At 37.4% G+C, this 17,311-nt stretch overlaps 1 protein-coding gene and 1 pseudogene across 1 annotated transcript in view; one reads left to right on the forward strand and one right to left on the reverse strand.

Annotated features, from left to right (window-relative positions):
• Positions 1–6,003: 6,003 nt before the first annotated feature.
• Positions 6,004–17,311, forward strand: part of TRPM7 (transient receptor potential cation channel subfamily M member 7) — a 99,377-nt gene continuing 88,069 nt past the window's right edge. The window contains exon 1 of the mRNA XM_032481212.1: positions 6,004–6,527. Coding sequence (XP_032337103.1) covers positions 6,525–6,527 — 3 coding nt within the window. The 5' untranslated portion in view covers positions 6,004–6,524. The remainder of the gene's footprint in view (positions 6,528–17,311) is intronic.
• On the reverse strand, positions 14,472–15,673 carry LOC102518512 (annotated as a pseudogene).

The raw sequence follows: 17,311 nt of genomic DNA on the forward strand, positions 1-17,311 counted from the left end.
ATAAAAATATTTATTACTTGTATGTTGTGTAATTGGGTAGCATATTTGTGTACAGTATAATTGAAGAGGTCTGATTTTCATTCTCTCAATTATTTAAGAACTATTTATTGAATACCTAGGTATGTTAGGCACTGTGCTAAGCTATTGGGGTTAGAGATTAGTATTTGAAACATTCCAGATATTTTTGGTGCCATTTTATAAGCTTTTCTCTTGCAAACCGGGTTAAATCTTTTGAAAGAATGCCTAAGAAAGAAAATCCATTAATCCTCAGTCCAAAGTACAGCAAAATTTGTTGGAACTGGTTTAATCACTGTGCTTATACAAACAAAGGATTTGCCAAACATTTATGAGGGTCTAATTTTAAGAGACAGGGACATTTTACATAAAATAGACATTTAACATACTGGCTTTCTTTTCAATTGTTTGATGTTTTCATCGATTTTAATTGTTTTACTATTGCCAGTGTTCTGAGTCATGTCTCTTCAGTTTTGAGATACAGTGCCCCTTTCTCAGTTGTCCAGGGACTTAACACTAGTGGCAAATCCTTTCAGGGAGAAGTCAGAGCATGATTAATGTGGAAACAATCATATAAGTCAAATATTTGGATGTAAGTGAAGTAAACAAAGATTCTTGATTAGCTGATTAGATAGTATGAGGAAAAGATTTTATGAAAGACTGAATCATATATAATCTGTTCTCTATTATTAGTGACAGATTTCTCAGTTGTGTTTCACTGTCACAAGAGGTATTATAGAATAAGGGTTAAGGATATAAACTCTGGAATTAGCCTGTCTTGGTTGAAACCCTCTGCCTCAGTTTCCTCCTCTGTCCAGTAGGGATGATAATAATAGTATCTCGTTCATAGAGCTGAGAGGACTTAATATATGTTGAATGAGTGGAACACTACCTGGCAAATAGAAATAATTCAATAAATGCAAACTATTCGATGTAAGGAAGGAAGGACTCTGATGCATTTCAATTGTTTTACTATGGAGTCTGCTTTTACTTATCTGAATGTAAATGCATATCTCTATGCATATTTGTGTGCATGTCGAGGTTTGTAAAACATGTTTTAAATAATTGTGGGAAGCCATAAAACCTGGCTAGTGTCAGAGATAGTCATCATTCATAAATTGTACTACTTGCTGGTTGCTTTAGATATAACTTACAATAAACTTACAGCATTCCAAAAATATATTTTCTAGGTTAAAATTAAGCCTCTTTATTATTAAATGCCCTAAAACCACAGAGAATCTGTTAATGTTTAAACTGATTGCTTTACAATCGCTATATCCCTACTGCAGCTGTTGATGAGTTCAAATCAAGAAAATGTGCTTCTGAAAGTTTTTAAATTAAATGCAACACCAAGTATTGTATATATTTGTTAACAAATTTAAGTTACAAAAACAAAGAAGAAATTGTGGGCTAATTACTGACATTTTTTGGAATGACTGAATTTTTGTTTTAATCCATTTCTCTTCTCTACAGTTTGGGAGTTATATAATCTATTTCTATTCTCATGGTTCTTAATCTTAATTTTTCTAATGTGCTTATGAAACTTAAAGTCTAAACACTGTGGCTATCTCTACCTTTTTCCAAAACAATGAAAGGAACTTGGAATAATGGTCTTCAAATATTTTTGTTCTCATACCACTTAAAATACTTTTGAGAAACTGCTACGGATGGATGGATGCTAACTAGATTTATTGTGGTGAATATTCTGTACTTTATACATATATTAAATCGTTATGTTGTACACCTGAAACTAATATGTTACATGTCAATTGTATCTCAATAAAACACATATCAGTGTAAAAAAACCCACTATGTAACTTGTGCATATTTTATCATAATTTTAAATATTTGCAATAAATGTAATTAACAGAATATTGCAAATTTAGAAATTTTTAAATATAAATTTTATTGCTTAGATTTTAAATGTGATTTGATATTCATCATTATTCATTTAAGAAGGTTAACAAACTCTTCAAAAATAGGAAATTTTAAATTATTCTTTTTTTGTCCTTAACTTGTGTTTCTATTCTACTTTTCCCATATGGTTTTTAAAGAATTAATAGACTTTATTTTCAGAATAGTTTTAGAATTACAGAAAAGTTTAATAGGAAAGTGCAGAAAGTTCCCATATATCCCCTTCATAACTGCCCCCTTCCTCGTTTCCCCTATTATTAACATCTTGCTCTAGTGTGGTACATTAGCCACAATTGCTAAGCCAATATTGATACATCATTATTAATTAAAGTTTATGATTTATTTTGGGATGTACTCTTTGTGTTGTATATTCTGTGGGTTTTGACAAATGTAAAATGACATGTATCCACATTACAGTATCATATAGAATAGTTTCACTTCCCTAAAAATACCTTGTGCTCCACCTATCCATCCCTCCCTCCAGCCACGTCCAAACTTTTTACTGTCTCCATAGTTTTGCCTTTTCCAGAATGTCAGATACTTGGAATCATACCAGTTTGTAGCCTTTCAGATTGGTTTCTTTCCCTTAGAAATATGTCTCTGATATTCCTCCATGTCTACGCATGGCATGACAATTCATTTCTTTTTATCACCATATAATATTCCATTATGTGGATGTCCTATAGTTACTTTATCTATCACTTACTGAAGGACATCTTGGTTGCTCTGAATATTTGGCAGTTATGAATAAGGCTGCTTTGAACATTGGTTTGCAGGTTTGTATGTAGAAAGAAGTTTTCTCCTCATTTGGGTAAATATTGAAGAGCACGATTGCTGGATCCTATCATAAGAATATGTTTAGTTTTTGTCATACTATCTTCCAAAGTATCAGTACCATTTTGCATTCCCACCAGCAATGAATGAGAGTTCCTGTTGCTCCATATTCTTTCCAGCAAGTTGGTATCAGCTGTTGGGAGGTCTCAGTTCCTTGACACATGTACCTCTTCATAGGGCTGCTTGAGTGTCTTCATGACTTGAAGAATGAGTGATCTAAAAGAGCAAGGTAGAAGCCAAAATGTCTTTTATGATCAAGCCTTAGAAGTTACACATTATCATTTCCACAACATCCCATTGATTACACAGGTCAGCCCTATTCATTGTGAGAGGAGACCACACAAAGGTGAGACTACCAGGAAGTGAGGAACATTGAAGGCCCTATTGGAGGTTGACTAACACAACAATTAAAACACTTATCTTCAGTATGAGGTAGGTTTGTATCTATCTCTGTCCCACTAGACCAGTGTTTCTCACCTTTTCCTCCATTATCACTCCACTATGGAGTCTTTTTAGACATATTTTTCCTAATCACATGCCCCTTTCATAAAACTTTAATGTTTATTTATGTACTGTGTGTATATCTGTGCTTTATATATACAAAGAAGTATTTTTTACACCACTCCCCCAAGAATCAATGTTCACTTCCTTGAAGGAGGTGATATTCCCTCTGAGGTTGAGAATGCATGCACTAGACTGAAAGCTAAAAATCCAAGAGTTGATACAGTACCATGCCTTTTCGTCTTTTTATTCCTCATAGCACTTCATTTACTGTTTTAAACAGAGTACAGCGGTAAATGTTTGTTTAATTGTGGCAAATAACTGGGCAAGGACAGGAAGGAGAATGAGTATGCTATCCAGTGAGAATGGAAAACAGATGCCATTGACCAAAGTGGAAACAGAGTCCCTGTGAGAAAGAAGAGACAGGAAAAGAGAGCATTTAATGAACATTTTCTGAAACACTAAATTTATCCATCTTGTTCATCACTGAACATTAAATAGGACTGTTTTTGGTATATTCTTAGGAAATATGGTATTTTTTTTTTGAATGAATAAATTCATCCTCCAGGATCACTTGCTCACTGAAAGTCAGCATATGTGATCTTCAGGGCTGTCTGATCACCTGTAAATTAAAGCATTTGTTTTCAATAATTCAATTCAGATGTTGGCTGAAATGAAGGAATATCCTATAAGTTCAGAATTATGTTTTATTTGAGGACATGACTGAGGACCATAGCATGGAAATAGCTTCTCAGACATCTGTGAGAAACTGTTCCAAAGAGGTAAGGGGAAATTCAGAATATATAGGAGTTTTTGCTGGGGAAAAAACATGTAGTCAAATATCAAAAGACTACGGCTAATCAAAAAAACCAGACATCTCAAGTTAATGGTTTTAGTGCTTTTCTAAGTATGGGAAGATGCAAGAGTCTGCGCTCACTGAAATTACTCCTTTGATATGCATCTTAACTATCGTGGCCCAGTATCCTGTTTTTCTCCATTCCCCTCAGAGCACATAGTGGCAGAAGCTGATGGGTCATGGTGGGCAGCATTCATTGTTTACTGAAATCACAGACAACATTTCTAACTCTATACTAAATGCTCCAATTTACCAAAGAGTTCTGGAGATCCAAGTGTCATGAAGCTGTTCTTGTTTCCTTCCTACATCATCCAAATAAGGGATGAGGTACTTGTTACGGGTACAAAACAAGTGTTGGGTTTTGTGTTTGGGTCAGAGACACAAAGGCCAAGGAGAACAAAGCACTTTTACCTCGTTGTATTTTGATTTTCTAGTTTGTCTCCCCTTTCTAGATTATAAACTCCCTACAGGCAGGAAATGTGTAGGCCCAGCCGAGATCTAGAAAATAAACATTTATTGAATGTATGCATAAATTAGCCAAGATCCCTGCCCCAAGGGGCTGATAATCTTGTAGGAAAGGCATGACACATGTATTAAAACATTTTTTTAACCTTGGTTCTGCTGGACCTACCAGAGGGGGAAGAAATGCTCAATACAGGCATAACTTGTTTAATTGCCCTTCACTTTATCACACCTCGGAGACATGGCATTTTGTTTTGTTTTGTTTGTATGAAACGAAGTTTTCTGGCAACAATGTGTTGTCAGATGATGGTTAACATTTTTTAAGAAATGAAATATTTTAAAATAAATGTATGTACTTTTTTTAAGACATAAAGCTATTGTACACTCAAGAGACTATAGTATAACGTAAACATAACTTCTATATGCCCTGGGAAACCAAAAAATTTGTCTGACTCACTTTATTGCAATATTCACTTTATTGCAATGGTCCGGAACTATCTCCAGGGGATACCTGTACCTGAAGACTGTTCACAAGCATGGCCAAAGCCTGTTAGGGAAAACAAAGGGTGGATCAGTTTTGCTGAAGAGAGGATCCCACTTCAGTGAACTGTATTTAAAACGTTTAAAAGGTTACGTCTATGCTGAGTGAAGGAAGCCAACCCCCTCCTCCAAAAAAAGGGTACCTGAAGTATGACTCCATTACCCAAAACTCTCAAATGTACAAACTGATCTACAGTGACTAAGGCAGATCAGTAGTTGCTCAGGGATGCGGGGCAGGATGTGGACAGGATGGAGGAATTATAACCGGCAGGAGGAAACTTGGGGGTAATAAATATGTCCGCTGTCTTGAATGTAATGTTTCATGGATGTATACATATGTCAATACTTGTCAAGTTGTACATTTAAATTTGCGTAGCTATGCAGGTCAATCATTCCTCAATAAAGCTGTTTTCAAAAAAGAGACAAGATAGAGTCAGATCACAGAGGGTCAGACGAAGGAACTCTCGAAAATTTTCAGGAGTGTGAAAAGCAACATTTAGTCAACTATCCCTAATAGTCAAACCTGGGCTGGTGTGACACCAAAGGAAAAGACAGGGGAAACCAATCCAGTGTTTGGTTAAGGCGTGTGGTGTGTACTTGCCTGAGGGCGGTTATCTCCGGAGGGAAAAGATAGTGCCCATAGATAAAGCCTGAAGAATTTCTGCTGGCAGTGACAGGGGAAGCTAGAGGAAGAACATGATTTGGGGTAAGATGATTTTGCCTTTTGGACCAGGAGAGAGTCATATTTAAGGCCTCCACCCTCTCTGAGGCACAGCGAAGGGGCTGGGGAGCGCTGCTCCAGAGCGCAGCGGCCAGGCCCAGTTAGCGGAGATAACACGCCGCAACACCATGCTAGAGCCCAGCGGCCTGGAACCTCAGCTTTCAACTATCGCTTCCTTAAGTTCCACTCAAGGAGCCGAGACAGGTGTTTGTGCGAGTCCCGCGTAGTAATCCCACGGGGATCTGGCGAGAACAGCCTCCCCAACTCAAGAAACCTGGGGCGGTGGGGGCGGGAGCGCTCGTGGCCGGCGCGTGCGCGCGGCGCGCAGGGAGGCGGCCTGGAAGCGAGGGAGCGCGCGCCCTCCACGTGACCCGGCCCGCGGGCGGCGACGCACACGACGCGCCCCTCACGTGGTCTGTCTCCAGCCCCGTCGCCGGCGGAGGCGGGCGCGGGCGCGTCCCTGTGGCCAGTCACCCGGAGGAGTTGGTCGCACAATTATGAAAGACTCGGCTTCTGCTGCTAGCGCCGCTGCTGAGTTAGTTCTGAGAAGGTTTCCCTGGGCTGTCCTTGTCCGGCGGCCTCTGCTGCCGCCTCCGGAGACGCTTCCCGATAGATGGCTGCAGGCCGCGGAGGAGGAGGAGGTGGAGTTGCTGCCCTTCCGGAGTCCGCCCCGTGAGGAGAATGGTACTGGACCCACGCAGGCCCCGGCGGGGGAATGGTCCTGGGGGTTGCGGGCAGGGAAGGGGGAGGGCTCGGCAGGCAAGCGTGTGCGCGGCGCCGCGCTTCTTGGGGCGAAGGATCCCCGAATTGCCTTGAGGCTTCCGGACTTGCCCTGGCGGGACGGGAGTGCAGTTCATTCGCGGTGAGGGGCAGGAAGCAGGTAGCGAATCTGGCGCGACGGCTCGTCGCGGGAATCCCCTGAGCGGACCCCGGGCGCCGGCTCCTCAGGGCGGCAGAGGCGCGAGCCAGGGAGGACCTGGCTGAGCCGAGTGGCCGCAGCGCGCCAGACGCAGCGCTCAGCCTCCAAGCTCTGCATCTCCCGGGAGCGCGTTCCTCCTGGCGCTTGTTGCTGGCAGATAAGGGAGCCAAAAGCTCTGCTCAAGTTCTGCATGGAAGGGGAGGAAAAGTGCTGGGAGGGAACAAAAAAGGGATAGAGGACACGGAGCTGGAGCTGTGCCTTGTTTGCTGCGCAACGTATACTCCACAGGTACCTTTTCCCTTTAGAGCCTAAGGGGAGGGATTTGATGATACTGACGCTAGATCAGGTGTGGAATTTTCTTTAGCAAGAATTAAGGATTTTATCAGGGTACTGCTGTAGGTACCGAGGCATGGGTTTATGTCGACCAACCTCATCCGTTGCCCTAAGAAGGGTTGATCGTGTTTTAAATTGAAGGTACAGAGAGAGAGAGAGAGAGAGAGGGATGCGGCGCATTGCAGCTTTTGGTAAAGCTTTTTGTTAAGGTCAGAAATAAAATTAAAAGATTTCTTGCAAAGAAAGCCATTTAGATCAGAGATTCGAAGAGCGGGCTAGATATTCCTGGTCAGTACTTGAACTAGATAGGCTTCTTGCAAAGAACTATCCCTCTGCCGGAGTCTGGCCGGTTTACTTTTCTTTAGAAACTAATTCAAGTCCCATACAAAATTGAAACCACGAATATTGTTATACTTTGAATAAATAGTGCACCTTCCACTATTTCCCACTGTTTTTTTTTGTAATGTAAGGTCAGTAAAACAGTCATTTTGCCTTTCTTCGTAATTTTTAAAACAAGAATTTTTAAGTTTCTCTACCGACATTAGATTTTAACATTTATTATTTAATGAATTTTAAGGGAGTCTCTTTTGGGGGGAAAAGTTGAATGAAAGTGCCTTTTATTTAAAAAAGCAAGCCATTAATCCTGACTTTGAAGTGATGTGTCTAGTTTTCCTTTTTTTTAGGTGATAAATAGCATACATTTGAACATATCATTTAAATATTTTGAAAAAATTTATATATGTTAGAAAATGGAAATGAAGATGATTCATCATCCTAAGCCTTTGCTTCCTACTGCTTTGTTAAAGCAACCAGACGACTTTGTTTCTAGTTACTTTCTAGTGAAAGTAATTCTTAGTCTTACCTCAGGTGTTCTTCTTAAATCCAGCCTCTTAGTGCCTTGGTATCTATATACTTTGAAACCTAGCCTTCAAAAATCAAGATGTAGTCTGAATTTCTCCTGTGTCTATTGCTTTTCCATTTATGTCCAGTCTTTTACAGCAAATGTGCTCCTCAGACCATATGTTTGTATACAGCATTGTCTACAAGGAGAAATTATCACTTTAAAATTTGAAATTAAAAATCAAATTTTAGTTTTTAACGTAGCTTGAGTTTTGACTCCTATTGAGTTGTATGGCTTTCCTTACAATTTCCAATTAAATTATGGTGAACCTTTAGGGTAACGTAAGACTGAGGTTCTCTAATAATGATGATTTGTTGAGCCTCCTCAACTTTTGGGTCAAAAGTGACCTAAAAGTTCATCTAAGTATGTTGTAGCTACAGTATATAATTCTTATTATAAATTCTTGTTTAAGACCTTTTTGGTAATCAGTTTCTTCTTTGAAACTAAGAGAAAGCATACAGAAATGTTCTGCATTTTGAAAAGCTTCAAAACTAGTCAACCAACTGCCTAAAAAAAAAAAATCCAAAACAAATAAAATTCCAAGAAAGACAAGTTAAATTGGAGTGGAATAAAGTTTTTTTTTTTACAAAATTATATACCATAGTTACTGGAAATATTTGTTTTATTCATTTGGCAAACACTTACTGTTTAATATATTCCACGCACTGTGATAGGCACTGGAGTGCCAAAGATGTATTACACAAGTTTCCCACTTTGAAACAGCTTACACTTTAGATTTATATAAACTGTTATCAGTGGAAGATACATACATTACTTTATAAAACGAACATTTAGTGTCTACTGTGTTGCAGGCTCTGATACTCTGTCTTGAAGGGCAGTATACATATGCAAAAAAACAAGAGTCGTGTGATATTATTGCATAGTTTACTGTGAAAGTATAGGGTAGTCAGGAAGAGAAAAAGGGAAGGTTTGGGTAGGTTTACAAAGGCTTGTAGAGGTGAATCTTGTGAGGCAATAGGAATTAGTTAATCTGGAACTAGAAGGGATGTAGAATTGGTTTTCGTCTAAGGGAACTGAGCTTCAGAAGAGGAGAGCGTCATACTTTATCCTGGGATCTACTATACAAGTACTGTACCTAGTTTAGAGTGAGTGGAGTATGGGATGATATAAGTACTAGTGAGAGTGTTGTGAAGATAGGTAAGGACCAGTTTCTTGAGGGCAATGTATGTCATGCAAAGAAGTTTGTATTTTATTCTGGAGGTATTGGGGATCTACTTAAGGAAACAATATGGTGGGTGAATTAGTGTCAGTTTAAACTGAAAAGAGCGAGACCAGTAAGGAGGAGACTGTAGCAGGACTCTGATTAAATTGTTGAGGGCTTGAAATCAAGAAGTAATAGAGGAAAAGAAGGAACTAATTGAAATGTTTAGGAGTTAGAATATTCAGAACTTGGTGCCTTTGGTGGAATTGTGTGTTGTGTGAGTGTGCGTGTGGGCAAATGTCAATAATAAGAACCAGACGCAAAATGAAAACATGTAATAGTTGAAATAATTATGTAATATGTGCAAATGTAGTACTTAAAGGTAATACTTAAAATGTGCATTTTTTATTTTGATTTTGGTCTGTTGAACCAAGCACTTTGAAGTCTATTGAAGCGAGCACTTGTAAGTCTGTTGAAGCGAGCACTTCTAAAAGTTGAGAGTTCTGCCAATCGTAGAAATTTTTGATGTACTGTTCTGATATTCTTCTTTCTTTAACGTTGTAACATGGGAGATTTCAAACATACAAAGATAGAACAGTAAAGTGAATCACCGTATACCCAGGACCCATATCAACAGTTTGAAACATGTGAATATTGTTTCTTCTATTATCCTCAATCTCCCTCAACTGAATAATCTAAAAGCAAATCCCAGACATAGTCCATCTATAAATACTTCATTATTTGTACCTCTAAAAATGTGAAGACTTTTAACTTAGCCACAGTACTTTTAGCATACCTAAAATTAATAATTCTTTAGTATCATTAAATATTCAGCTTATTTCCCTGATTGTCTCATTTTTTTTTAAGTTGGTTTGTTTGAATCAGGATCCAAAGAATTCTACACAGCATTTGTTTGATAAATAAACCTTTCAGTCCCTAGTACCTCTCCTTTTTTTTGTCTTGTGATTTACCATATTTAATGGAAAAAAAGAAAATCTAGGTCATTTGCCTTGTAGAATTTCCCACAATTTTGATTTTTTTGATTGCATCTGTACAGCATCATGTAACACGTTCCTTTCTCCTCTGTATTTCCTGTGAACTAGTGGTTAAAGACTGTCAGATTCTAGTTTGATGTTTTGGCAAGACTCCTTCACAGGTAGTGTTATATGTTTTATATTGCATCACCTTAAGAGGAACAAGCTGTCTGGTTGTTTTTCTTTTTTGATGTTAAGATTGACCAGTGGATTGGTGTTGTCAGCTGCCTGTTCTTCAGTTGTGAAGTTCCCCATGAGACTTCACATAGTAGCCATTGATGATTATAGCCGTTGCTCAGTTATTTCATTCTGGGTTTATATTTTCCTTTTATTTTGAGGAGAGCCTTTCAGCATATGATTACATTTTACAGTCTTTTTTTTTTTTTTTTTTTTTTTTTCTTTTTTTTAAGTGACTGCTCTTTCAGTGCTTGTTTTAAGTTTGGTGCCTGGAGGCAAAGTTCAGAGTGGTTGAGATTAGTTTAAAAAATGAGCAACGTTTGGCTATCTGTGGAAATTTGAACTGAGTTATTTGTGTGAATTGATATAAAAGAACTTAGATATGTGTCACTTTTAGAAGGGGCTTTGCAGTTACTAGATTAGTTTGAATGTATATGAAATTTGTAACTTGGAGAATGGACCTCTTCTAGTTTATCTTTATAAAAATGATTGATTCTAATTTGAGTTAAATTACTACTTTTAGATATTTTGTTGACCCTTCAGTTTGGTTCACCTTGGATTTAGAAAATTATTCTGGATCTTTTTGGGGAATGTGTGTTTAGTTTCCTGACCAATTAAAGGTTTTAGAACTCTGTTGAAGAAATTTTGGTGTATGGAGGTAAGCAGTTCTTTGAGATTGATGAATTTGACTCTTCACCTAAGTATCTTTGCCAAGTCACCTTCTTTTATGAGCATCACTTTTACTGTCTCTGTAAAAGTCAGATGATAATCTTTCCCCTACTTGACCTCAGGAGTATTAAAGTCTGTGAAACACTGTTTGTCTCTCCTTGCATCATGAAAACATGTTGATAACTTAACACCGCAGCTATCCAGCTGCTAGACTTCTGGAAACATCAACCTTTGGAAACCCAAATCCCTATAGAAAGGAAAAAAGCTTTTGAGCCAAGCCATTATCAGGAATATAGCAACCTTGAGCCCAGAGTTCACTGATTGAAAAATACGTGCAAAGTGAAATTTAATAGGCTTAGTTTCCTACTTTCCTCTGACAGTCTGGTAGTACATTCGAAGTGATGGAAGGAAAGTTATCTGGAAAGCAGACTATTGCTATAAAGAGGAGACTGAAGAAACATTAACTGGAAAAGAAAGCTAGAGCTGTAAATTACTCTTCAGTATGTGAACCAGTGGTCTTCCTTGTCTTTAAGAGTATAATTTACCATAACCAATATTCAAGTATGTGTAATAGGCTTTAGACAGATTTTCATAATATTAGTTAACATGTATTAGCATTTAGCTGTGGCCATTGTTTAAAATGCTTTGCATATATCAATTACATATATCACTCTCAAGAAAACTATGGAGTAGACGTTTTTTTCTCCCTCTCTCCAGTATTTCCATAAAGAACAGAGAGGCAGAATCATTCACCAAAGGTCATAGCTAATAAGTGGTAGAGTCGGTACTGACTTGCCAAATTATGGAAACCTGGAGAAGGATCTTGTTATTCAGGGCCATGTGTATTAGTGAGATGTCAGATGACAGGTGTCATGTTAAGTAAAAAAGTTAAGGTCATTTAAAAAAATGTTACCTTTAGAAACATTTATTATACCATATTTTCTTCAAATACTATAAAACCTGGTAGAATTTCCTTTACTACCAGATTTCTGTGTAGTAACTTCAGGATAGGTTATTTATAACTCAGTTATATACTTTGTATTTTGACAAAGTGCAAAGATTTACTATTCTGAGGGGACCTTTAGTAGATTGGAAAAATCATTAAGTAAGCTATAAATAGATTTCTGTTATGGGTAGAACTCATTAATAAAAACCATCGAAGCCTATCGTGAATGAATCAACAAAGTATCATCACACTACTCAGGGATAGAGGATAGGTTGCTCCAGTTAACTGACAATGCAAAGGCTCGAGTTTTGTAATAGAGAATGTCCTGATATTTTCTCTAGATTTTTCTTTTAGAGATTAATTTTTGTGGCATCATCTGAAAACATAATAATTTTCTTTGAATTAGGTGTATGTGATAGATCCATTTAATTCAAGATTCTACTGCTTTTGGAAAAATATTTTATTAGGTAACAAGGAGCCAGGAATAACAGTGAAGAATTTAAATTGTACTATTTGATTTCAAATATATAATATTTTAAAATAAATGTGTACAATTTGAGTTCTCTGGTAACTTTTTTTGTTACAGAGTTCAAGTGTATGAAAGTGTATAGATCATAATATAGCAGACATTGATGTACCTATCACCCAGCTTAAGAAGTAAAATATTACAGATAAAATTTGATGTACCCTGTCAAAATGCTATTCCACTTTTCACTTCTGCAGATGTAATCATCATCCTAAGTTTAGCCTTTATTGTTCCTTTGGATGCTTTTGTAATGTTACATAAAGTATATGTAATATGTAGTGGACTTTTGGTATTCCTAATTTTTATGTACATGGAATTATGTATCTTTTTGTGGATCTTAGGGTTTTTTTCTTTTTTTAATTGAACAATAGTTGATTTACAATATTGTATTCGTTTCATGTATACCATAGTGATTCAGTATTTTTACAGATTATACTCCATTTAAAGTTATTATGAAATAGTCTTTGTGCCCTCTGCTGTACAATATATCCTTGTAGCTTATTGGGTTTTTTTCTTTTTAATCAACATTTGGTTTTGAGATTAATTCACGTAACATTTAGTTTGTCACTTTCAGCTGCTATATATTACTCCATTACAGGAATATGCTCTATGTTGTCCATTTACTGTTATTGGGCATTTAGATTATTTCCAGTTTTTTACAAAGTACTTTGTGACATTCTTGTATGTATCATCTTATGTACATGTATATCTAGAAGTAGAATTGCTAAGTCATAGGATATGTGCATCTTCAACTCTAGGTATTGCCAAAGTGTTGACCAGAGTAGTTGTCCATTTTCCACTCCCCTAGAAGTATATGAGAGATCCCATTTTTTTCCCCAACATCTTTGTCAACACTTAATTCATTAGGTTCTTTTATTTATCCAGACTCATGAATGTGAAATAGTTCCTCATCGTTTTAATTTGCATGTCCTTGGTCACCAATAATGATGAGTGTCATTTCAGGTTACAAGTTTTGGGCTGTGGTTACCTACTCTTTGGTGAATTGCTTTTCTCAGTTTTCTAATGGATTCCTTTTTTTTTTTTAATCTGTAGAAGTTTTTTTATGTATTCTGAATACTTTTCTTTTTGTTTTTTGGTCTTAAGCCCTACGAATATCTGCTCCAGTTTAGCTTTAAAAATTTTTTTCACTTTGTTAATAATGGTAAGCTATTTACTTATTTTTAAGTTGTTGCTGTAAAATTAGTTTTTAATTTTAGTGTGGAAATGTATCCATATTTTCTTTATAGTGTGTACTTTTTCTTATCTTGAGATCAAAACATTTTAAATTTATTTTTTGGTAGAAGTTTTGAAGTTTTGCTTTTTACATTTTGATTTTAATCTGCCTAGTATTCCTTTTTGGATTCTAATGTAAGAATTCCTATACATATAACATAATGGTTCATATTTTCTTTTGATTTGTATTGCTCTCTCAATCACATACCAAATTTCCTTAAATGTAAGTTTCTATTTCTAAGAGATTTGTTCCATTACCCTGTTTGTCTTCTGTGTCAGTACGTTTGTTTCCCCCCCTTTTTTTTTTTAAACAATCTTAGGTATCTAAGTAAAATTTCTTGACTTAGCATAAGAAATTTAATGTTTCTTTTTTTTTTTTTTGCTAACATACTTATTATCTTTTTTTCTCCTAAAACAATGAGTCTGATCCATTTTCATTTTAATAGTAATTCTTTATGGTAAAATGAATTCTTCTAGGTAAGACTTTATCTGGAATACTTGAAAAAATTACTGCAGCTTGAGCTAAATTGAGGTTGGCTACTTTTTGACTCAGTGTGCCTAATCTTCATTTATTTAACATCTTGGACTTCATTTATTTAACATCTTAACATCGTGGTGTGGCACGATGGCAACTGCTCAGACTTCTCTTTATCAGACGTTTTCTATCCCTTAATTTGGGGGTAATATTGGGCTGTTAAGCAGTCAGGTTGGCAGTCTCCATGAGGTCAGCAGGAAAACAAAACCAACAGAAAATAAGATTGGATACAGTAGTAGGATTCTCTTTACATAGTCATGATCTGAATCTGACTCCATTAAATTTTTTTTTTTTTAAATCACAAGTTGCCAACAGCACTTTGTTTTTTCTTTTCAACATGTTTTTCTGCAGCTTTCTTGGCCCTTTTTGCCCAGATGCCAAAGAACTGGATGTTGGCACTGGCCATGAAGAGTCTAGCAGATGCCTTGAAGTTCTTCTCCTCTGTGATGACTCTAGCTTTCTCCTTCTCGTAGACGTTCCGTACGTGTATGACTGGTCCCATCCGCTGGTGGCCAGTTTGAGCTCTTCAGCAGAGCTGTCTCCCTTCTTGGGGGATGACGGCTTCCTGGGGAAGAGGATGAGCTTGGAGCTATACTCCTTCAGCTGCTGCACGTAGGCCTGCAGGGTTTTCATGCTCTTGTTTCACCACCTTGGATCCACTGAGATCCCAGTGGTCCAGGCCACTTCTTGTGGATGTTGGCCACCCTTAGCTCCTCTGGGCTGAAGCTTCTGCCAGTGTGCACCTTGGTGTGGTACTTTCACTGTGGGGTATCTCACCATGGGCCGCAGCGGGCTGGATGCCAGGGCAGGGTGATGGGGCATGCCTTGGCCTGCCAGGCCTTGAGTCTGTGGATCTTGCACACCACCTGGTTGAACCGCGTGGCCACGCACCACTGCCAGCCCTTGTGGAAGTGGGCTTCAGGATAATGCCAATCTGGTTGGACACCATGGCTGCGGTTGACAGGCCTCCTCCAAGGGTGCACGGCCAGGGAAAGGTCCATTTAATTTTTTTAATATATAAAACTTTTCCAGCTGTCATTCCAAAGAGGCTTTTCAGTGACGTCTCTAAAACCTGTTCAAGTGGTTTCCATTTGAATTATCGATGATATCTAAGTAGTAATTAGTTAAGTAGTTGGCAGCCAGTTAAGAGTAAGAGCAGAACTAGAGTAAGGGCCTGTGAGAGTGCCAGGAGGTCAAAGAATTAGACTCTGATAGAGGAAGTCACAGGGTACCAGCCATTTTCAGCATTTTGCTTCAGGCTAGCCTAATTTTTCTTTGTCATTGTACCATTGTTGGCCAGCATGTTGACCTATATAATTATCATGTAACTCCAAATTTCTAGATCTCTAGTGTCATTTAACTTTTTTAAGCTATTGCATTTTATTAGTAGGCAGACCCTCTTTTAATGTGATTGCTCTTTCTTTTGAGTTTGGGTCACATTTTCCTGTTTCTTCTTGTATCTAGTAATTTTGAATTGTATCCTAGACTTTGTGAATGTTACCTTGTAGAGACTCTGGGTTCTGTTATATTCCTATGAAGACTAATGATTTTTATTTTAAGTAGTTGTTATGAATGTGCCCTCCCACAATTCAGTGTTGATGGTATTTGGAAATAGAGCTTTTCCAAGGTAATTAGAGTTAGATGAGGTCATGAAGATAGGGACCTTATATGAAAAGACACCAGGGAGCTTGCTCCCTCTCCCCATCCTGTGAGGATACCAGTGATTGGACAGCTGTCTGTAATCCAAGAAGAGAGCTCCTGCCAGACACAGACTGTACTGGCACCTTGATCTTAGTTTCTAGTCTCTAGAACTGTGAGAAAATGAATTTTGGTTGTTGAAGACAAAAAGTCTTACAGTATTAGTTATGTCAGCCAAAGCAGACTAAGATAGTAGTTGATTAACTTACAGACTACTCAAATTCTAAACTCTGTCTCCAGTGGGCAGCAAAAATATCTGTTCAGTTATTTTATTCTTAACTGAGTTGCTTGGAGTCTGCCCCATGTATACATAATTCATTGGTCAGCTTGACTTGAGCAGAATTAATCTGCAGCATTTAGGGCTCCTTTTCTATGACTCTGTCCTTTGCAGGATTTTTCAGCTGCTCTTGTCACTTGAATTTGGTACACTGCTTCTTCAAACCAGTAAGACTGAGATTTCTATTGGTGTTTTAGCAGCTTAGTGGGTTTGGAGTGGGGCCTGTCTTCAGGCAGAAAATGGGAAACTCAGTGTTCCTTTGTCCTAAGTATAGACTTGATTTGATTGCTGCCTGCTTTTGGTTGCCTCTTCAGTGCCATTAAATAGTTTTTTTAATTTGTTTTTATTTTGTTCTGAGTTTATAGTTGTTACCTGTGGGAGGGTTAGTCCAATAGAACCTCTGTAACTGGAAACTCCTTTCTAATATTAATATATAGAATCAGAGTATATTTAGTTATAAAAATAAATTGATTTTCACGTGTTACTTTGAAGTAGAATTTTTGAGACAATCTCTAATTTTTTTCCCCGTTATTTGCTATCAGCATCTAGGCAAGAAGGATGTGTTGGTACTGATTTGTTTGAAGAGTAGGATGTGGTTAGAAGTTTTATTTATTACATATGTGCTGGGAGACAGATAGGAAGAATGTATAATTTATGGAATTTTGAAGCATTGTTGAACTATGACTGTGTGAGGCATTTTGTCAAAACACCTGGCGTGGATCATAATCTTTAGAGCAACATTGTGAAATGGGTACTGTTATTCTATTCTACAGGTAAGGAAACAAATTCAGAAACTTGCTTAAGGTTGCATCAGTAGTACAGACAACAGCGCTAGAATTCTAACAGTTTACTGTGACTCCAGAATCTGCTCTTTAATCACTGAAGATCACTAAGTTGTCTTTAAATTTCCTCATTTTGCTAACCTTCTGTGGTTATAGTTTTTACTTTACCTAAAACACTTAAATTTAGGAATTTTCAGATTTTTGTTTGTACTGTGCCACCTTTTGGTAAAATGCAGTACTGCAGCCTAGCAAAAGATGAAATACAAAATTAGGAAT

The sequence above is a fragment of the Camelus ferus genome, chromosome 6, assembly GCF_009834535.1.
Source record: "Camelus ferus isolate YT-003-E chromosome 6, BCGSAC_Cfer_1.0, whole genome shotgun sequence".
NCBI lineage: Eukaryota > Metazoa > Chordata > Mammalia > Artiodactyla > Camelidae > Camelus > Camelus ferus.